The sequence below is a fragment of the Tachypleus tridentatus genome, chromosome 11, assembly GCF_004210375.1.
Source record: "Tachypleus tridentatus isolate NWPU-2018 chromosome 11, ASM421037v1, whole genome shotgun sequence".
Classification (NCBI taxonomy): Eukaryota; Metazoa; Arthropoda; class Merostomata; order Xiphosura; family Limulidae; genus Tachypleus; species Tachypleus tridentatus.
Window position 1 is genome coordinate 51,470,792 of NC_134835.1, and position 23,381 is coordinate 51,494,172.

The 23,381-nt window shown below is 31.4% G+C and overlaps 1 protein-coding gene across 5 annotated transcripts in view; it reads left to right on the forward strand.

Annotated features, from left to right (window-relative positions):
• Positions 1-23,381, forward strand: part of LOC143232142 (ubiquitin carboxyl-terminal hydrolase CYLD-like) — an 89,933-nt gene that overhangs the window by 31,858 nt on the left and 34,694 nt on the right. For all 5 annotated transcript variants that reach the window (XM_076467237.1, XM_076467238.1, XM_076467236.1 and 2 more), the window contains 7 exons: positions 643-687; positions 2,168-2,635; positions 12,651-12,937; positions 15,501-15,639; positions 17,283-17,547; positions 19,376-19,467; positions 22,920-22,986. In XM_076467237.1, the coding sequence (XP_076323352.1) occupies positions 643-687; positions 2,168-2,635; positions 12,651-12,937; positions 15,501-15,639; positions 17,283-17,547; positions 19,376-19,467; positions 22,920-22,986 (1,363 nt within the window). The remainder of the gene's footprint in view (positions 1-642; positions 688-2,167; positions 2,636-12,650; positions 12,938-15,500; positions 15,640-17,282; positions 17,548-19,375; positions 19,468-22,919; positions 22,987-23,381) is intronic.

Genomic DNA, 23,381 nt, shown 5'->3' on the forward strand with positions numbered 1-23,381 from the left:
GCAAGATCTGTACTCTGTATTGGGATAAGTTAGTCTTGCATTACCATGTTAACCAGCAGTCATTGGCTTTTGCTTTATGCTATAAACAAAGTGAGGAGTGAGAGTCAGGTCTGCATCTTGGAAGATCCAGCTCATCTCCATGATTCACTAACTAGATCTTAACTTCACACATGATTCTTTAGGTCTGAGGTAAAAGTTCAAACAAGGAGAGGACTTCAAACCTATTGCAAATCTTTCAACTGAAGGTACACTCATTATCCATCTCTTCCTCTTTCTGAAAGGAAGATTACCTTTCCTTAACGAAAGTGGTCATACATATATTTTCCATTATTCAAAGGAGTACAGAACACATAAAACTCAAAAGTATGCAATAACAACTCTGTTCACAATATCAGAATTGTTTACAATAACTTAGCCTTTGGTGTTAATAGGATAACTGCATCTGAAATGTATGTCACAATAACTTTAGGTTTGTTTAATTGCAGTGTATTTAAAAGTTGATTGTGCAGAAATAAGAGAGATTTATATCAAATATTTCACTACAAAATGGTATTTTATTAACAATAAATAACACTGACATATTATTGTTGTCATCATGCAAATGCAGACAGAATATCAGCTGTGACAACCTTTTTTTTACAGACCCAAAACCAAATGAAGATAAGGCCAAGATCATACAAACACCAGGTGAATTATTAATTTTGTTTGTTTTTTGTACAGCAAAGCCACATTGGGATTAATTATTAGCTTTTTTAAGTTTATGTTAAACCTTAATGTACATTTCACCAGAATGTTTTTAAAATGCAAAGCCATATTAATGAAAAAGCAAAACCAAAGTTTCTGATTTTGCTGTTTGATTTCTTCATTTCATACTTAACCATTATTCCAAACAACATGATGAAATTTAGTGAGTGAATTATCCAGCATAAAGCAGGACAGGTGAAAATAGATAAGACTTCATTAGTTAATTCTATAAATGTGGAAGAGTTTTTTGAGTAGTATTGTGACTAATATAGTTCAGTGATGTTTATAACTAAATGCAGAAATCTACTAAAATGGTCTTGGCATTTCTAGGTGGTTAGGGCACTTGGCTCATATTTGAATCTCCATCACACCAATTGTGGTCACTCTAACAGCTGTAAGGGTATTAGGGTATTATAATGTAATAATCAATTCCACTGTTGGCAACATAGTAGCCCAAGAATTGGCAGTGGGTGGTAAAGACTAGCTAGCTGCCTTCCCTGTAGTCTCACACTGCTAACTTAGGAACAGCTAGTGCAGTTAGCCCTCATGTAGCTTTGCACAAATTCAAAACAAATAAACTGTACTAAAATTTTATAAATAATTATATGGAAAAAAAGATATATTCATGTTTTGTTATTGAATGGTTTGTTTGTGAGATCTAGATATTACAATTGAACTACCACCTTAATTTCCACTTTGTTGTAAAATCCCAAACAATTATACAGAATGGTGAAGCTATTAGCATTCTTTACTTAGGTAAGCATCTACTGTAATTTAACAATAGTTTAAAGTCAAACAAAGTATGGTGTAAGTACATTAACTATCAAAACTTAAAAAAAGCTTTTAATAAATTTTTCAGTGACTGAAACTAAGATATTATAGAAAAATGTGGATAGGATATTTTAATAATTTGTGAAAAAAAAATGGAATATGTTAAGTTTTAGTTTTCGAAACTGATAAGTGCTTTCCACAATAAGTCTAGTATGTAAAACCATAATCGCAAAGTGTAATGTGGTTGCTATACCTTGTAATTAAAACAACTTGTGTTGTTTTGGAACAGAGTAAACTGAGTATATTTAGTGTGGTAAGGTTTGCTTTTTTTAAACACCATGATTCTCATGTTAAATATACACTTGCATAACTAAGAAATGAACATCCTAAGATCTATTAACTGTCTTGCTCATTTTCTGGCTTTTGTGTATGAATTTTTTGTCATAATGTAAAACAAATTCATTATGAATAAAACATATTCCAAACCTGGTAGTATAAATACATACATTTAAGAAACAGTAATATATTTGTTTCACTTTATCATCTTGTAATTTAGTCATGGTAAAAATTACAGATATGTATCTGTCATATACTTTATTGAAGAACTACACCATACAAGTAAGTTATATTAATGGGAGTTAGTATTTTACAGGTGTCCAAAGTGATGTTATTTCAAAAAACGAGTCACCTGTTGTCTCTGGAGAGAATTTCACCACAGGAGCAAGGGCAAAAACAAAATCTCTTTCATCTCAGCAAGCTAATGAGTGCCCTGTCACATCATGTTCCAATACATCCACATACTTCCCAGCATCACCAGGGGAAAAAAGAAATAAAACTTGTGGCACAGTGAATAAAGTTAAACTTTCTGTAGAAAAAACAAAGGAATCATCTAGACAGGGTAGCTTTGGTGATAGATCTAATGTGACCATCTCAGGACTTAAAGGTACCAAGACTAACAGCCCCTCTTCTAGAAGAAAAGATATTAAATTATCGAGTAACATGTATAGTCCTGAAAGTGAACAACCTGAGAGTTTTTATGTGGTTCCTGATGAATGTACACCTGGAGCATATGGTAGCTCATCTTCTGTTAATCCTCTCTATGAGATGTTAAGTGAAAAAGGTAAGGTCTGGCTAATTTCACACCATATAAAATTGCTTTAATATTCTTATTTACTTTAGTTTATTTAATGTAGGTTGTAATGAATTTCCTCTCTCTAAACTAAAAATTATTATTTTGTAAATAACTATTAAGTGTAGATCATAAATATATGGGGGTGGAAAAAAAGTGTCCCCCTTAAAATATTGCTAATTTGTTATATCTTTTATTAGAGAAGATATGTAAAACTAATATGTTTTTAGAATGCACTAAACAAGATCTGTTCAAATATGATCTCAAATCCTAATCATAACACCGGCTTTCATAGATACCTAAACATTTTATGATTTTAGTTGTATTTTGTCATAAAAAGTGTTGTGCTCATGCTGTAGTTTTTAGATTTTCTTATTCCAATTAGCCTACAAAATGATCAAACAAGTTTCTCTGCAATAATTGAACATAAAAATGGATACCTAAAATTACAAAAACCAGTTTTACAAGTTAGTATTTAGTTGGTATTCCCTTGGATTTCAATGCTGCATCACATTCAGGAGTTTTTACAGATATTTCTGAGTGATTGATTGTCATCCTTCTTTGAGTATTTCTAAAAGCTCATCTTTTGTGTTTGGCTTGCAATCTTTTGCTAATTAGTTTAACTCAGTCCATAAATGTTCAATTGGATTAATATTAGGTGATTGATTGGTCCATAATATCAATTTTCTCATTTCTAAGATATCTTTTAATAAGTTTTCACTTGAAGGGAAACTTGTTTATCATTTTGTAGGCTAATTGAAATAAGAAATTTTAAGAAACTACTGCAGGTGCACAACACTTTTTATGAGAAAATGAAACTAAATTCATGAAAATTGTCAACTGATCTGAATTCAAAGTGATTTCATCTAAAATTAAAAATACTTTTCTTCATCTGAAAAATCTCAACTTTCATTTATGTAATCTACAAAACCTTCTAAATAGACTTCAGTAAAACTATGTAGTTATCTGTTATTTTCTTTGCAAGAACTTGGTGAAATTGACCAATATCATAACCACCAAAAAAAATTGAAATTAATCTAAATTACCCCTCTTTTCTTTCTAAAATGACATTAAATTCTTTATGCTAATGTTTCTGCCATAAAATCTGTATATCACTTTACAAATGCATAGCTCACATGAAATTACATAATGCATAGGTTACTTACAGGTGTACCCTGTCAAAAATTGTATCATTATTATTCTTTATTTTATCTAATTTTAAGTAATGTAAAAAAGTTTCTAAGTTTAAGTAATGTAAAAAAGTTTCTAATTTTTATGCTTTAGCTACTTTTATTATACTAACAAAATAAAATAATACACTTGAAATAAAGTACTAACCTAAGTCTAATTTTTGCTGTTAACTGTTGATGAAGCTTATTAACCCTACTTCCTTTTTATACAAATGGTGCTACTATACTGAATAAATTTTTTATTTAATTAAATATTGACCAAAGAATATACAATGATAACATGCAAAAAGCATTAATAACTAAATAAAATTGAATTTTGTAAAAATAATGCTTTTCCTGAGCATTGAGCACATTATGAGTAATTTATGTCAAATTACTTCTTAGAGTGGGTGTAAATACATTAGAAAAGAGGGATTGCCTAGAGATCAAATGCTACAATTTTCCTACTAAGAAAAATTTCAGGACTTTTTTGTTTTAATATTGTCTTATAAAATTAGTATATTAAAATGTGGATTATTAGTTGACTCATTAAAAGCTTATGAAGTGCAGAAAAAGGCACCCATATTGAAAGTGTTAATGTATTTACACAACCCAACTACCATTCAATATTAATTTGTAATGAACCATTAGTAATGCAGCTTAAACAGTTTATCATATCTTCACAATAGAAAAGTACAAAGTTCATCACTGCAGATATCATGAAGACAAGATGACTGAATTATTTAACATACATTCATAGATGTTAATGGTACATTCCAGATGGAAACATATTAAGCAACTATATTTTCTATGTCTTATTTACATAGATTTCTTATATAAGTATTTTATTGAAAGAATGTGATTTCAGAAATGATACCTCAACTTCTCATACAGAATAGCATTATTCCTTCGGATATACAATAATGTTTAGTTTGAGGGTTATTATTTAGTTTATTTAGTAATTGAATATTGAATGGTTATTTTTCACAATAAGTGTTAAAAGTTAACTTCTTTTTAAAAGTGGTAGTGCATGTTTCCAATTTTTCACATATGCTTCTGTTTCAGACTAGGGCATATTTTTAAATGGCTTTAAAAGTTCATTTGATATCATCATACTTCACTTTATAGCTGTCTAGGTTTTCATTCTATTCTCGTTTATCAGTTGGTCATAATCCATTGTAAGAATTCTGTAGTGATACTTTATATTAAGAGTTAATGTTAATATAAAAAATAAGTCCTGCTACTTTGGACTCATTCCTGTTGGTTTCATCTCACAGCCTGTCATGTTTCAGTGGTTCTGAACTTAGAGGCAAATTGCCTTTCAACCAAACAAGATTCTACCCACAAAATGTATCTCATTGCTGTAGATTCTTTATCTGAAAATGTATTTTTGAAAGATAAGATGGGAGGTAGCTGAAGGCTAGTGGCATGTAAGTATTGGAGGAAGATGTGTGTTGGAATCAAGCTACTGGTGATACAGGAAGGAAAATATTAGTTAGAAGTTTGGACAATATATAGTTTGTTTTTTTTAGATTGAAAAATTCACATAGGATTATTTGGTTTCTTAACATCTTCTTAGTTAAATAGATAGCGTGCATAATTTGAAAACTTTTTAGTTGTTGTTTAAAAACAGGTTGTTAAAAAAATTCTTGTGTGTAGTTTTTGCATATTTCCAAAATAAACAGCAATTTGTTTTGATAAGAGTGATATTCATGCTGATTATATTATGTAATCGGCTTTGGTTATAATCAGTAATGTTTCTAACTTTTTCTTCTGGAGCAACATTTTAGAAATCTTGCATTTTGTTGATTGTAAAAGTTTTGAAAATGTAAGAGTTGTTCTTGAGTTTTGGAGTTTTTGTGAGCTTATTGTGTGGATATTTTACTATTTCCACTCATAGTTATCCTGAATTCAGAGTTTAGTGTCACAGCTATTAATACAGTTGGTCTTTCAGCAGTTATCCTTTCTTTGCCTACATTGGTGTTAGATTTGCAGTTATTGATTGAATGTTACAGCCTTTGTACCCCAGGAGTTGCTTAGTATTATGTAGGCTTCATTGCTTCAAGATTATTCTGTTATGCCTTGTTCAGGCATACCTGAATAAGAGGAGAATGATTTCAACAGCCTGTTTCCTTTTCCATTGTATTCTACAGTCATGATTAGCTTCAGTGAATTTCCATAAGCCTCTGTCTTTTTTCCTGGATGTACCGGGTTTGTTACATTTTGTCCTTGTCTCTCATTTCTTTTGATTTCTCTTCTTCCCTTTTAAGAGAGACACCTTTAGGCCAAATATCTTGTTCTCTTCTATCTCACTAGATTTTGGGGTTCATGAATTAGTTATATCCTAAGGTCAGTATGCCTTAACCCTCACATAATATGGAAGCACATGAGGTTAACAATCAATATGACTTTTCTTTTTTGTACTCAAAGCTTGTAGGTTTTTTTGTGCCTCTATTAGGATTGGATCCCAATATTTCAGTCATGTTTCTTTAACCTCAGTTCTTCTATATTCACCTTACCTTTTCCTTTCTCCTCAATTCAGTTTTTTTTTTCTGAGACCTCTCATCCTTCCCCTAAGGGATTTTCAGGGATACTCTTGCCCTAATGTTTCCACTCTGGCATAATTGTCCCCATTCATTTTCTTTTCCAAATACGACTTTTGTTGGTATTGTTTGATTCAGGATGCCATTTTATCTCGTGCTTATCTACGCCAACCTTCTTATGGGATTTGCAGATGGCTCTCTTTTTAAGGCGAGATGTCTTTGGTGACCTTCCTGACTTATAAGAATTCAGAATCAAGTCTGCAAATTTGTATACTTCCCTTCCTCATTAGCTTTTTGTTTGTCTCAACCTACTCCTAAACTTGTTCCTGTGTCTCATCTCTCTCCTTTCTCTCCTTTAATGGTTCCTGCTTCACAGGTCCCCAAGATTAACTGTTGGTTTTTCATCAACAACGTCAGCAACTCTGGTCCTGGTGATTGTGGTAAGTACAGTTTTGGTGGAGGCCAGGCTTTTATGTTTTGCCACTGTGTGTAATTCTTTCACAACATACTTTTAGATTCTGCACGTTGTGTCTGAAGGGTTTGTTCTTTCTTTTAATTGTCCTTCATCCCTGTCTTTTCATTACATTCAACTTGCACTCCATTAATCTTCAGACCATACTAGCCTGTATCAGAACAAACATAAATTAATAATACAAAAAAAAATAATAATAATAAGAAGAAAACATAAAGAGAATATTTTGGTTACTTTGATACTCGATAGTTGGAATGATAAAAAACAATAATAATCAGAAACATTAATTTATTAAGTGATTACTTTTATGAGTCGTGATGCCAATAAATTAAATTGAACAAACTTGAATTAATCAAAAATGATAAGAAGAAATTATGATAACATTATTTCATTTACTTGGAAAGTTATCAAATTAGATGAGTCAGAGTCACTTCCAGTGAGGAAAAATGTTTTATAACTGGAAATAGGAATTTGTATACTGTGTGTATTAAATATACCAGAACAATATGTACATTAAGTATTAAATTTTTGTTGTTATAATTAAGAATGTTACATGTTATAAAATACAAGACTATTTGATTTTGGAGGAGTAAACAGCTTGTGTACTTTTTGCTTACAACAAACCATCACAACGTACGAGTGTGTTTCCAAATGTTCTTTGGGTTTATCAAGTCCATGTGTATTCAAAATTCTTTTAATTTAAAAGCAGGTGGCCTAGATGATGCTTACATTTGTTAAGTAAATATGCAGCCTGTGAAAAACTGGATTTTTATCACTTTGCACAGTATTCTAAAGGTGACAATATATCTGATTCTAAAATTAATTACATTTTGTAGAAATGTATATATATTGATTTTGACATAAAAAATCAAACAATTGAAGTTAACAATTTATTATGAGGAAATCAGTGGCAACAGTTAATATCAAAAGTTATGGCCCAAAACATTAAAAACAATACACCCAATGAAAATACAAAGTTTAAGCTTATAGCTGATAAAAAAACAAAACAAAAAACCAATACAAACAACAATGATAAAGACTTCAAGGTAATAACCAATTGCATACATGGGTTTTACTCATTTGTTATTTAACATGCAAATATACATAGAATTTTACATTTAATAAATATTGTGGAATTTTTAATTGTACTTGTAAAGTTCATCAGGTACATGTTCCAAAATATGGATTGAATTTGTATTGCATTGAAGGTGAATTGTTTTATATCAGTACAAAAGTACAGTCATGTGAAAAAATTAGGACACCCTATGAAAGCCTGTGCATATATGTAACAATTTTGGATAAATGGATATTTAATCTCAATTGTAACAGTACTGAGAGATTAAAGTAGTATAACTAAACAATTAAAACTGAAGAAAAGACTTTTCAAGATCTTCTGAAAATGTAATTCTACAAAAATGCATATTCTAACTTTGTTTTTATTACTGCTACTTTGAGTGCCATCACTGGCTTTGGGTCTGAGGGTCTAGACTGAGGAATTTTTTGCTATCATTTGTCAGGAAATTGATCTTCATATCAGGTGTCTTTTTTTTCTGACTATGTACCAGTTTTTTCTGCATTGTCTGAGCCCTTTTATGATGAAAAGGATTTTGACAGTTTTTTTTGTCTCATTCTCATTATGCCATGGCTTCTCATGCATCTTTTCTTGTATCTACTAGCCTGACTCTGCCATTTTTTAATATGCTTTCTCAGGTGTGTTCTGTTTTCATATTATACCATTCCTTCCTTTTTTTACATGGCACTCATCATTAGAGTTTCTTGTTTTCCTTCCTTCCCCTGACATCAGGGTTCATACTGAGTATTTCATTTCTTATTTGAGTACTTGTTTTAGTATGCCTCATCCTCCATGGACTTTTATTATGCTTTGGCATAATGGCAAATTGATCAATCCTTTCTTGACTCTCAGCACTTTATGTCACTTTTACAAATGTTCTCTTTTACCCTCTCCATTCTCAAATAGTTGTATTGCTGGGATCTTATTGGGAAGGCTGCTCTTTTTTTCACAGATTCATATACCTTTCCCTTAGCTTCATGGCTTCTTGAACTTCTATCTTCATTTTTTCTTCTCATCAATTTAAATACTATATTGTGTATCAATTCTGAATCTGGATTTCACCACTTTGCTTTAGTTTTATATGTATTTGATTGATTTATTGGCCCCTTTTTTTCTATTGGTTTCTTTTTTTGGATATTTTCAGGAATCTTTGGAATGACATGTGGGCTCTATAAGTACACATTTGAGCCATTCATCTTTGGTTGTTCTTTTATCTCTTTCTATTACTTTGCCTTTTCCAATTACTATTTCTCATTGTGCAACCTCCTGTCCTTTATCAGTTTTTACCACTAAGGGCTCAAATTTTTGGTGTCTTGGCATCATATTTATTATTGTCAGTAGTTTCTGTAACTCTCAGGTGGTTTCTGATCCAGTGGGAGTACATTTTGCTGATTTTAATCCCCTGTGATGGTTATTCACTACCTATTCTTGGTGATCCATATTTTTTCTCAAGAATTTTTCATCTTTTTTCTTTCCTCTCTTGTACTGATTTCTTTCCCAATAACATAGGCTCCCACTACCTGTCCATATCTATCCAAGGTGATGCTGACCCTTCTATCCTAGTGAACTATTGAGCTTGTGAGCTAACTTTCTCCAAGATTTTACTCTAGGTTTTTTGTGATCCATTTGTCTTGCCTCAACTAGTTTCTTGATCTTTCTCAATTTCACATGGAGTCTTATCTCATTCAGGTGGTTTTTCCCGAAGACTAGGGATGTCCAAGATGGACATCTCAACCATCTGTTGTCATTTTTTTTCTCCCCAGTCCAAATACTATCTCATGTATCAGATTTTAACCTGACTTTTCCAGCTTGCTTCAGCATCATATGTATTTTACTGGGTCAAGACTTTTGCCCAACCTTTACTCCAAGTCTGCCCCTGATAGACTTCTATGTTCAGTATGTGCTCTTCATTGTTCTATTGTTTGAATGGCCTCATTTAGTGATTCCCATTTCCACCTTTTAATACTTTAGCCCAGTTCATCTGTACTTGGCATTTCTTATTTTATCATTACAATTTGGGATCATCACTTGCATCAATTGGTCAATTCTTCCTTGTCTCTCTTTTTCTTGAATTCTGTTCCGGTTGTTCTCACATAAGATTGGTCACCTCCATTGAAGGAAACTCTTCAGTTAGGCATGTGGCCTAATACACCTCAATATATTCATCTCCAATTGTCTTCATTTGGTAGCTCTTTGTTCCTTTTCAAGGTATTGCCTTCCACCTGCTACCATCCTTAAAACCTCAATGTGGTCATGACTGGGTAAGTTAACTTTCTCTGTATATTTTCTCTTGCAGGGGCATGACCCAATTATGATTAGGATCCCACACAGTGGTAAGCATTGCCTGTCCAGATATCCTTCCTATATCTCAATCAGCAGATAGCTCGATGTGGCTTTGTTATAAAAAAAAACACACACACTTTATATCTCAAAACTGCACTGTGCATCATGATATATACCCATGGTCAATAATACACACTGGTGAGATGGGTTGTTCCACAAGATTGATAGCAGGTTTTCCTTATGATATATTTGCTTCATTAATATGACAATTTCAGTCTATACCAATCTATGAATTTGCATGGATAAAGCAGAGGAGGATAGCTGCCCATTCTTACCATCCCTTCGATTGAATGGGCAATTTGCTTTTCAAAATGAGATTTTCCTGGTTACCCATCACACTATCTTTGGTGTTGGTATTCCTCAGGACTCTCCACCACTTTTTACACCCCTTGTTGTTCCAGTGGAGTGTGGGAGTCCTTGCCATATTTCAGTTTTGAGCTGCTGGGATGGTTGGCCATGGGGATCTGATCATGAATGTGATCAATTTTATTCAGTAGAAATTGAAGGTGGTGTACCAATCCTCCAATCTCAGTTCCAGAGATTCTACTTGGAAGGTGAGGTTCCTTATATTTTATAACTGTGATCCACTTTCATGCAGTAAGACCTATAGATTGCAATTGCACTCCAGCCTTTGTCTGATCCTCTCTGGAGGATGATGTTGCTTTAGAGTAAATCCATCACATTGCATTTCACCTCTTCAGTTGGGGTCCTTCATCCTACCATCACATGGATGTCAGTTTCCAGTAAGTGGTTTTGGATCAGTGCTGGGTTGGACAACATAAATCCTCACATGTCTTGGTTGTGTTTTCTCTTCCTCACTCAATTTGCCCCATGATCTCCACCTTAGTGCAGTGGGTCCTGGGGGTTGATACTACCACATATATTTCTGGAGATGATCCACTTTGTGGTCTTATCTGGAGGATAATGTTGACTGAGGTGATGGTTCTCCCTCTTGCACTCCACCTCAACAAGTTTTCATTGTCTGATATATATGTTGCACAATGGGGTGCTAGTGTGATCAAGTTTTGATTTGATGTGACATGCCACATTGGCACATCTCTTCCTACTATCATTCTGATATTAGGTTACCAGATATATGGTTGGTTGTGGTTTTGCACATGTGTCCATTTCATAGATTGACTTGCAACATATATACTTACATTCTACTTAGCTTGAAGTTAAGACTGTGTTGACCCTCTTCCTACCAATCCATTTGGTTTTGGACTGGAGTTGACATATGGTCCATTTTTTCCTAACTATTCTACATCTTGGAGGACATCCATTTTAGCTTTCCCCACATTCCTGTGTGTGGATGGTTCTCCTACAGTCTTATACAAATATACTGTGTGACAGATTTCAGTCCTACCAGTTTTTCTCCTTTTTTGCTTCTGCTTGTCCCACTTTCTGCCTATGTATGTGACATCTCTTTCTGCACTGGTCAGAATATATCTGATGTAGAAATGATGCAGTCTTCAACATGTGTTACTATACTTTTTCAGTGTAGGATTCTAGCTGTAAATGTAAGTAGAGATAATGTACCATATTAGAAGTTATTATTTTGTTATTATTTTATTGTACTGAAAATATATTTTTGATAGGTACTTGTGTTTCCCACCCTCCTTCTTCACTAAAAACCAGTGCTTTCTTTTCTGTTTAACCTCAAAGTGATAGTTCAATAGAGTCAAATAGAGGAAATCGTATATTGCACACTCTTGGTGGAGCTCTGTCACATTGATTTACATGTGAAACACAGTTGAACCATGTTAGTTGTGGGGGTGCATGAGAGTTCAAAACTTGTGGCATGCTAATAAATGTTTGCATATAAAAGGTAACACTGAAGAATAGTTATATATGTGAGAGGAGGTATGTATGTATTTTCACTAGAGGAAAATAATTTTTGTCTCTTTAGATTGATACTGGTACAGTGATGAGTTTGTTATTTCTAAGAGTCTATAGTCTTGGTATCAATGAAATTCATAGTGTCTTTGGATATATGTAAATGCACATTATACCAAACAATGTTTGAACTATATAATTTCTTATTACATTTCTATGTCATTGTTTGCAATATTTAGGTTTTGGACAGTTTAGTATTTTAACAAAAAAATCTGTAGCCAGCAAATCATAAAAAAATATTTTGTGTACATGTTGCTTTATTAGGAAACTTTGTGTTTCACTAGCTTAGAGTAAGTAACTGTTGTAGTTATTCTCAAAAATAAATTAGTTAATGGCTTAAAGAGATAATGCAAAGCCTTGACTGTATTCCACAGATAAATAGGGGATGAAGTCAACATTACTTAAGTAACCATCTTAAACTTCTGGAGAACTGGTTTCTTATCACAACTAAATTAAAATGTGTAACTTTGAGAGTGTTAAATGTTTTGTATGTATATGCAACCTTTGATAGGTAATGGATATCAAAATGGGCATATCAGTTGTGAAGAGGCCATGGTACACAAGAAAGTCGAGAAACGTACATCAAGAAACAATGTATACTGCACATGTAATGTTCTAGAAGAACATTTACATGAACATGACAAAAATACTGTACAAAGTAACAACTCATCAGACTTAGAAGTTGGTTCTGCTGTAGAAGTCTTGGTGAATGGAGTACCTCGATATGGAATTATTCGATGGATAGGGATTGTCTCAGAACAACAAGATAATAGAAAACTGGTAGCAGGAATTGAAATGGTAAGTTTTTTTTTTCTATCTCCCTATTTTCCTTTATGGGAATACCATTTTTGTGATGTTCTCCTATAAATAATATTACACAATATATTTAATGTATTTACAGTTCTTAACTGTATGTTTTATAATCTAACAGTACCAACCATTTCATATTACAGTGTAATATAGTATTTGATTATTAGTAACCAATGAGTGCAGTCCATATGGTGGAATTACAGTTTATTCAATTACCTTTGAGCAACAGTTACATTAATTAGTTTCACATAAACTAATCAAGCAATTGAAATTATTATTAAGTCAATTAATGCCAATTAATCAAAATTAGTATTTATGATATTACTGTTTTTTAATTGTTCCAACATTCAATTAATCAAAATTATAATTAAATTGGTTGTTGCAGAAATAGTAAACTAACCAAAATTAGGGTTTCCAGTTATTCCGTTGTCAAAGTAATTGAAATGCTGCTAACTTGCCAATATGTTTGTTGTTGAACATAAAGTTACATAATTGGTTATCTATGTTCTACTGACTGCAATTATCAAAACCTGATTTTATCATTTTAATTTAAGTTAGTCAAAAGCATGTTCTAGTGGCTCTGTGATTTTGAGTGCAAGTTACATTACCAACAAACTTGATCACTGTTTTGTTAATTGTTATAACATAATTCCTAAGGCTTTCTTCTGTTGTCACTAATTTTGGCTGACTTAGTGAAGGGAAGGCAGCACCAGCTTCAATCTCTTGGACTACTATTTTTTTTTTTTTTTCTTTGTGCTAACATGGGTTGAAGGATACTGTTAGCTAATTAATCAACTTTAATTGCTTAGTGGGCCTATTGATTAATCAAATATCAAGAATTACTAACCATTCATCACTACTGCAAAATGACTTAGCTCAAAACTGTGTTGTAAATTGTTCTGAATATTTTTGTGTAATTGTTACAATAGTTGTTAACCCAGTGAGTTTAGTACTAGCTTAATTCTAATTATTTTTTCATTAAAGTACTTGAAATCATCTCATATAATTTTATGCATGATTATTAGTATTTTAAAGCATTCGCAATTATTTATTTTACACACTTAAACATGTAAATGTTGGGAATCAAAACCCTGCATCTTAATATATTGTTTCAAATATAGTAGGTTGGTGTACATATACAATCATATCCTTACATTACATTAAATAATTTAAAGGATATATATTAAATCACATTTTATTGCTTAAGAAACAAGTTGCTTATTAATTTAATTTCTGCTTTTGTTTTTGTTTTTTTTCATTTAGTTAGAAAAAAACAATAGTACTTTGTTACTGGGTTGTTGTTTTTATTTTACTTTTGATATACCTATGACCTAATAGTCCTTTAATCTACAAATAACAGTCTTATAGATTATTGTTCTTTTTATATATTTGAATATCAGTAACACATTGTGCCATCTGTTATTAGTGAAAACCTTTATGAAAGTATTTTTACTTCTGCTTTCTTAATACAGGGTTGAGTATGTTATGTTAAAATGGCTTTTAATGTGCAAATCAGTAAGCCATATGACACAACTATAAACAAAATTACTGCTTTATGGAATAGTATATGTAAGAGTTCTTTCCAATACAGAACAGTTATAAAAGTAGAAATGTAAAATTTCAGTAATGGCAATATCCTTTTTACTTAACGATATTAGAAAACAAAACAATGAGAATCATTTTGTGGAACCAGGATGATACTTAAAGAGATGTGCAACAATTCATACTTCAGCAATAATAAACAAACTGTGGCATTTTGTGATAGGAGAATCAAAAATGAATACAAAAGTCAGCAACAGCATAATCAAAAAAGATATCTCCAGAAATGAGGCCAAAAGGGTACAGATTCACCAAGATAAGTCTTCCAGTCATACCTTAAACAGCTGGAGACTGGAAAAGGTATTTACATTATTCAGTGTAAATACATATTTGTGAAGTAGCAGCATGTAACATCTTTATTCAACTGTTGGAGTGAACTATTGAAACAGGTGCTGCGAAACCATCATCCTTGTAAACTAATGGATTATAGAAATCCTTCAGGAAGGAGGAAGAGTATGCTTTGCACATGACAGCCTTATGAAGGAACGTTTTTTTCTGTGGCAACTACATTGTAGATTTATTGTCAATATTCATGGTGTCAGTCAGTGTAAGTCTAGATGTGGCAACATGATCTATAGCAATGAGGTGATTCTCCTAAATTATTTTAGTGTAACATACTCAACCCTCACTAGTTGCCTAATTTTGTTTTTTTAATGCAATTTGTATCACTCTGCAGTACAAGTGGAAAATAACCATGGTATGCAATCTTTTACAAGTATTTAAGTATATAATTTAAACTCTGGTGTGAAGATAGTCAGTCAGCAAATTGAAAATAATAGATGTTTAGGATATAATTTTATCCAGCCTTACATAAAATAGCTTGGTTATATAAAACATCTAATCCACTGAATTATCCTGAAAGATATCTCAGTTTCTTTGATAACAAAGAAGGAAGATTTTACCAATTATTTTGCAAAAGAGTTTTTCTCTATGTAAATTTCAATTCTTACAGGAAGAAGAAGGATTAGGGTGTACAGATGGCACCTTCAACAGGCAACGTTACTTTACTTGTCCACCAAACAAAGCTTTCTTTGTGTTCCTGAACCAGTGTAGAAAAGACAGTCGATTTATTGAGTCTGAAAGAACTGCAGGTTTTGTTTTTTTTTAATTCTTTAATTTGGCCATCAGGTGTTCTCTGATCATATGTTGCACTCCTTGAATACAACTCATCTATTAACCCTATGTGCAATGAATGGGTAGGGGTCAAAGTACACGTGTCACAACTTTTTAAAAAGTTATATTCTAAATGGTATTAAACTATTTTATTATTAATGTATATCAATAAACTTGGCTTTAAAATGTTATTAAAAATCATTTTAATGTTATATAAGTTTTAATTTCTTAATCTAAAAAGGAATAATTGAATAAATTCTCCTTTTTTACTACCCTTTATCATGTGATATTTGTATGCTCTTTATTCCCCGTTTTAGATATATTTATCTATATGATGTCATGAGTTAAACAAAAAGTAAGGCTAGCTTATCCTCATGATAGCTTAGGTTAGATCAGCCTACAGAATCATTGGTGCTCTTGTTAAAGTCTCTGACCAGAAAAAGATAAGGGAATTATTTTAATCCATTTTTAACTTGATTAGAAAAGCAATTAAATTTTAATAGTTTTAGGTCATTGTTTTTTTGTATGCTAATAATTTGAATTCTTACAAATTTAAAATAAATAGAAATTAATTAGTTAATGTAATACTACCATTGTTAAAAAAAACTTGGATTATGTTTCATTGGGGGTTAAGAAATAAAAACATTAAGGTATAGGTGAGTACAAAATTTCTTATTTCATATATATTTTTTGTATTTTGTTATAAAAGTAACTTAAAATGAAAAAAAGAAATTTAATAGGTAGCTAAGAAAATATAAATTAAAAAAAAATCCAGTAAAAATGTCTGTGAGGTATGCACTCGAGCTCCTCATGCCTTATGTAAGTCAGTACCTTGTTGATTGTAACTTGACCTGTGCACTTACTTCTTCATTTACGGCTTTCCTATGAAGGTTTAGTAGTCAGATGCGGACCAAAGAGTAATCAGACAATAAAATTAAATAAGGTGTTATAAGTGTGAGGCTGTTTAGGATAAATAATTGTAATTTTCTGTTACAGTGTGATCTGGAACAAAAAAAATGTTAATTTGGATTTATTTTGTATTGTTTTATGGTGGTTACTACATCAATCAAGTAAACTAAGCCTGTATAGTGTTAGGATAGAGAAAATAATAGATTAAGTATGATGCTTTACTGAGAAACAAATTTTGATACTCAATTAAGCAGTTTTAGAGAATTTACAAATGAAGCTCAAAAACTCTTAAGATATAAAAATTTGTTTAATATTACTATGAAAATTACCTTGTACTCAGACTAGTCAAATTATGATTCAGAGTGACTAAAGTAAATTCAAAGATGAACATTTAATATACATACTTTAATAAAAATTTTGGTTTTCTATGTACAATATACTTGGAATGTTTAATAGGTTTACCAAATGTTTTGAAGATACACTAAATAAATTTAAAATTATAATAAATATTAGTTCTCCAATAGGGTTTGCCCCAGTGGACTAACTCCATGAACGTACAGTAAAATAACCATTTGTTGTCCTGTTTGCTAGAGAATTATCAGATACAGTTATGGAATAAATAATTTTTTTGTTGATTTGCACTTTTTCAAACATTTATACTTAAATTTAATTTTTAACATTAAACTAATGTATTTAACTTTGTTTATAACAGCTTTTGGAAGTATAGAGTGTCCATCAATAATTGAAGATGTACCACCATTATCAAGTCCAGAAGAGTTAAAAATGATGTGTGGGAAGAACCATGGCATCCAAGGCCATCACAACTCCTGCTACCTAGATGCTACATTATTTGCTATGTTTTCTTGTACAAGTATTTTTGACTCGCTATTGCATCGACCTCCTAAGCCAACTGATATTGCTGAATACTCACAAGTACAAAGGGTGCTAAAGGAAAAAATTGTGAACCCACTCCGGGCGTAAGCTGGTCACTGAAAATGTTGATATAGACTAAATTCTTAGATATAAGTAATAGGTTATATTACATGTAATTTAAAAGAGTTAAAATATTGAATTATCTTTTAGTTTTTCTTTATTAACTAATCAGGGCTGTGACTTTCTTCTGTCTGTTTGAAATATTTCTGCAAGGGATTTTTTTTTTTTCTAGTGGTTCAGCATATCCATTAACAAATAAGTATTTACAGTTAGAGACTGTTTCAATAGCTAACTAACCAATGGAGGTAGCAAAACCACAGCCAAGGGAACGTGATTTCTACGTTTCTAGAATGCGGACCAAAGAGTAATCAGACAATAAAATTAAATAAGGTGTTTAATTTAATGCACTCGAGCTCCTCATGCCTTATGTAAGTCAGTACCTTGTTGATTGTAACTTGACCTATGCACTTACTTCTTCATTTACGGCTTGAAAAGGTAATAAGTGGTGCCACTTATCTTTGACATACATGATGCCACTCATGTAATGGAACTGGAAATAGTTCCAGTTAGTCTGTGTACAAAACCTATAAAAGGCACACTTGTTTTAGCATGTTGCATACAAAGTCTATCATGATCTCAAAAATGAAATATTTAAAAAAGTTTTTTGATTGTATTTTTTCTGAGCTCAGGATTCTCTGCTTCATAATTTTCTAATATCAAAAATAAGTTGATAAAGTTTCCAATCAATTAAAAACAACAATATACATAATTACAAGCAAGAATCTAAGTTTCAACCTCATGTGTTCTTGATTTGCTATAAAATATTTATTATTTTGTCAAGCCCACCAGAAAAGCTCCTCATCTCTATTTCTCTGACTTTTGAGCTTCCCTGCTGATGAATTTTATGTGACTGGTGGATATCTTTATAACCAACAAAAGGAGTAGATATCATCTTCTTACATTTTACAAAATGTTTAGTTTCATGCTGTAAATATTTAATCAGCAAACGTGCATGGTATTATATTTTGATGCTTTGAACACTAAAGAAATTTTTAACCTGTTTATAGCTTACTTAGAAAGCCAGATAAATTATAGTAGTTTTTAGACATTTTAAGATCTGTTTTTGTGTTTTAAAAAACATGTTTGAAAGCTTTTTTGACACATAAGTTTGTGACACTCAAAAGGAATGTGTAGAAAGAACATTTGAAAAGTTTTAGTGAAGTGGAGAAGAGCTGAAGTGCACAATAGCTACTACAAATTCTTGTTCTTATGTATATGTTTTATATATTGTTATACATTCTTTAACAAAAGTAATTAAGATGTTAACATCAGTACAATAACATATTTAAAGTTTCATGAAATAATGAGCTGTGTGAAATATTACATTCCTCAGTCGTGTTGTTTATGTTAATCTGGGAAACAGCTAATGAGCTGTTGTTTTGATTTATTGCTTTCAAAGTGAGGATTATAGCAATAAGCCAACAGAAGTAAAATAAGTGTGAAAGAAATTGTTGATATTCATTCAGAAGGTTTTATAGGTTATGTAAATATAATCTGAAAATTGCATATATACATATATATATATATTTTGTGTATAACAGATATATAATGTTTACTAAAAGGTTGCTAAAATTGTCAAGACACAGATAATAAATTTAAAAGTATAGTAAACTTTATTATGTGCAGCTGCATGGGTACATAGTCAATATGACTGAGCCCATGAACAAATGGTTAATTAAAAATAGAACTGCTAAGTTAAAGACTTTTTCCCTCCATAGGTTTCTCATATATACTTAAATGTATACACACTTAAAATTATTCTCTTTTATTACTTTCTTTTAAATTAACAAGTCCTTTTTTTTTTCCCCTAAGGAATTGGTATGTTCGAGCTGACAGAGTAATGCATCTTCGAAAACTGTTGGAAGAACTGGGATCTGTAAGAGGGTTAACTTCAGAGGAAAAAGGTAAGCTAACTTATTTCTTTGACTTGAACCGTTATTGTAATCTTCTCCCTTTATACAGTTTTATACAGTTATTGTTGAAGTGAAATATTTAATGTGTGGTCATTTTTAGTAACTATAGTTAGGACCAAACAAGAGTAATATTTCCAGATTTTGATGGGATTATTCTTAGGTTTAATCTCAGATTATGCTATCATGATCTTGGTCATTGAGAAGTCATGTTGGTAGGTAGTCCATTAAGAAGTTAAAATAACCAGATTAATATTATTCACAAGATGTTGAAATTGAAACCACCTTACCAAGGATGTGTATATGGACAGATAAGATTGAAAGAGTTCCAACCAGGATGCCACTCTCACAACAAAAGAAATTGACAAAAAAATTGCATGTAAATTTACTGCTTTAAAAGATACTCATAAACTAAAGGTGCAAATAAAGACAAGAAAATCAACCTCAACAATCACAATACAAAATTTTTGTGTCTTAATATGGAACTCTGGAATAGCACATATATCAAAGAAAAAGTAACTGCCAACTAGGTATGCATTAAATTGTCCAATGTAAATGAAAATAATTAGATATTTTTACTCTGCAAATTTAAGAATCACTTATAATGTAAAGCAACTGTTCAGATTCTGATGTTGTTTTCAGACTGATGTTCATATTTACATCAGTTAGAGTCAGTATTTGTGTTAACGTTATTAAGACAAAGATAACTGAATACTCTGTATATAACAAGAAAAGTGGGAGGATGTAAGCTATTCAAGTATAGTTCCAGTGGTGCCATTTATGGATTAAATTGTTTTTCCAGTGCAAAAAGAGGTATAAATATTTCCTATAAATAGCTTTAATAAATAATAATATGCAATAACACCATTTGAAATACAACTAAAAGCTTCAAATAAGTATTAAAAATTTATTTGGTGCACTGTGTTTCGTAATACGTTCTGCTGGAAATAGCTATAGTAAAAAATTAAGACAGATCATTCAGTTTGTTTTTTTTTAAGAGAAAAATATAAAGATCAAAAGTATCTTAGAAATTAAAGTAAATTTAATTCTTGTGATAGAAATAAATCTGTGTAGGAAATTAGTTTCAGCTGTAAGCCATACTACTTGATTCTAGTTCAATTTACAAGGTTGCAAAACAGTTTAAGAAATGTTTATGTAATTGGTTGAAACTTGTTTAAACTTATGGTAATGTTGTAGTTTGTTAAATCATAAAATTAAATTCTTGGAACAGGTATACTTAATTTTTTATTTCATTCAAATTATCTATCTATATCTATCTACACATGCACACACACACACACACACACAAATCTTTGTCTGTTAGTTCCTTGTCTCATTACTTACGGGTCTCTGGGCCAATCTCAACCACACTTTTTGGAATGATGACTTGAGACAAGGGGCATTTTAGCTGGGCTTCACAACCCGTCCATCCCCATTATTTGTGTTATTGAGCATTTGTTATCTTTGACATACGTTAACATTAACAACATTCATATACATCTTCAAATTCTTATATTGTAAAAACAAAACTAAATTAAATTTTCTTATGAGATTCTAGTGAGTTTTTGGCTTTACAGCAATAAAATATAGAGTTTGATTCTGCTCAGTGGACACAGCAAATAGCTTGATGTAGCTTTACTATATGAAAACACATGAAATTTTGTGTGACACAACATACACACAGTTTGGGGGATGGCACACAAATATCTTGTATACATCAGAGAGTGTACTGGCACTTTGTGGAGAAATAAAATGAAAAAAGGACTACCACCATAGCAGTAACACATAAATGAAGTTTATGAGAACAGCCACCATAATGCTCACATGAAGAGCCATTTCTTGAGTTATATTCACTTATGACCTTACAACTTCATTTCATATAGCACTTCTGTGGCCAATGACCACCACTAAATTATTAATATGAAACAGTATGGAAGGACATTAAGAGATAGGTGTTGAAAGCGGTTAAAAGAAAGCACTTCTACTGCCACTTTTTTGGCTGCTACTTCTTCACACAAAGTCACCCTGACTGTCACATGGTATATATCATATTTTAAGTATGTACATATTGAGCTCTTAAATTCTAGACAGACCTTTGCATGAAGTAATAATGAATACTATAGTAAGATATTGTGTGAAAGTTAGGATTTTAACATATTCATCATAGTATCCATCCCTACACCCTTGTTTTTACTGGGTAACTCAGTTTGTGTGATATAAAAGAACCTGAATAAGAAGCAGGTGAATACTTTCAGATGTAAAAACATTGCATGGTGCTTTATGTTATAAAAGATGTTTTGGATGAACTGATATTTTGTCTTAGATTTAGGCCATTTATATAAATCATGGTAACAGTTGCAACAAGTAACATTTTCACTCTTTAATCATAAAAACATGCTTTTTTTAGAAAATTATAATTTAAATGTATAATTGTATTTTGTATGCTATTTTGTTATATCCACTATAGATGTGATATCATGGGCAATATGCTTAGCACCTGTATATTTGGACATGGCAAATTTCTGTGCCACATTGGGTGATTTGTCATTGCCATTTTTATGTAAAGTAATCAGTTCTATGAAGGAACAGTAACATAATATAAAGCCTTAAAATGTAGTGCTTTAAAGAAGGACTTTTTTTTCATTTGAATATCCTAAATGTATTGCTGAATGTATTCAAACTGAAGCAGTGCCATCATTTGTGTAAAGTGGAGGCTGTGTTTATGAATGAGAACCTTTTATCTTAAGAAAAAAAAAGAACACTTTAATAAAGCTATACACATATCCTGGTGCCATTAAAAAATATAGCAAACATGAACTTAAGGTTGCCAGAAACTAACCACTCAAAGGTTCACAAGTTTCCACCCATATCTCAAAATCAGTAGTTGTTTTTCTGAGAACAATGGCTGAAAAAACTTGAATCACAACAGTATCATTTGAATATATTTTTGTTACGTTCTCCATTTGGCTTTTGTACTTTTGTCCTAGTTAAGTTGGTCTTAGGTCAATGCCTTAATAAAATGGATAGTCTTCGGAAACTCTACAAAGCTGGCACCCTAAGGAGGACTTCACTGCTTTTCACAAAAGCTTGTTATAATTAAAATTATAGTGTGAACAATAGTGCATAACCATATTCTTATGATGGAGGAAGTAGTTCCACAGATAACATTTGTACCTGTTATATTGTTATTATAAGGTACAATTACTCTCAGTAAAAACTGCAATACACAAATATAACAGTTTGTTTTTAAACATAAGACATTCTATAAGTTTTCAAAAATTCCTCTCTGTCTGATTTAGATTATGCAGTTTTGTTATAAATAGAAAATTCTTAACCTTGTAAATTTAAATGTTCCTTGTGCTTGTTTCATGTATATTCATTCTTCTATGATAAGCTATGCATATTTTATATCTGGTTGAAATATGAAAATGGTTTTCTTCATTTAGATCCAGAAGAATTCTTGAATTCTCTTCTTCAACAGATCCTAAAAGCTGAACCATTCCTTAAGCTGAGGTGGGATAAATAAATTAAATCTAGTCATAATTAAATAATAAAAAATTCTGATAATTATTAATCAGTAAAGTAATATACAATCTTGTGATCGTAATGTGAATGCATTATATACTTAAAAGTCTTGCAGTAAGCCACATTTTTTGTTTGTTTCTCTAATGTAATACCTATTAGCCCAATGTCCTGTAGTTAATTAGGTTATTTCTTCCACAAGAAAGCAATGCATGATTGAAGTTTTCCATTTCTTTTTTGTTTGATTATCTTGTAATGAAGAGCGATAAGACCTACATTTTGTTTCTTATCTGCTGCTTTCTTTGGGATTCCACTTAAGACATTAGTAGCTTAACAAAACCCCTCTGACGATGGTACCAGTTGATCATCTGAAACTTACTATTCTT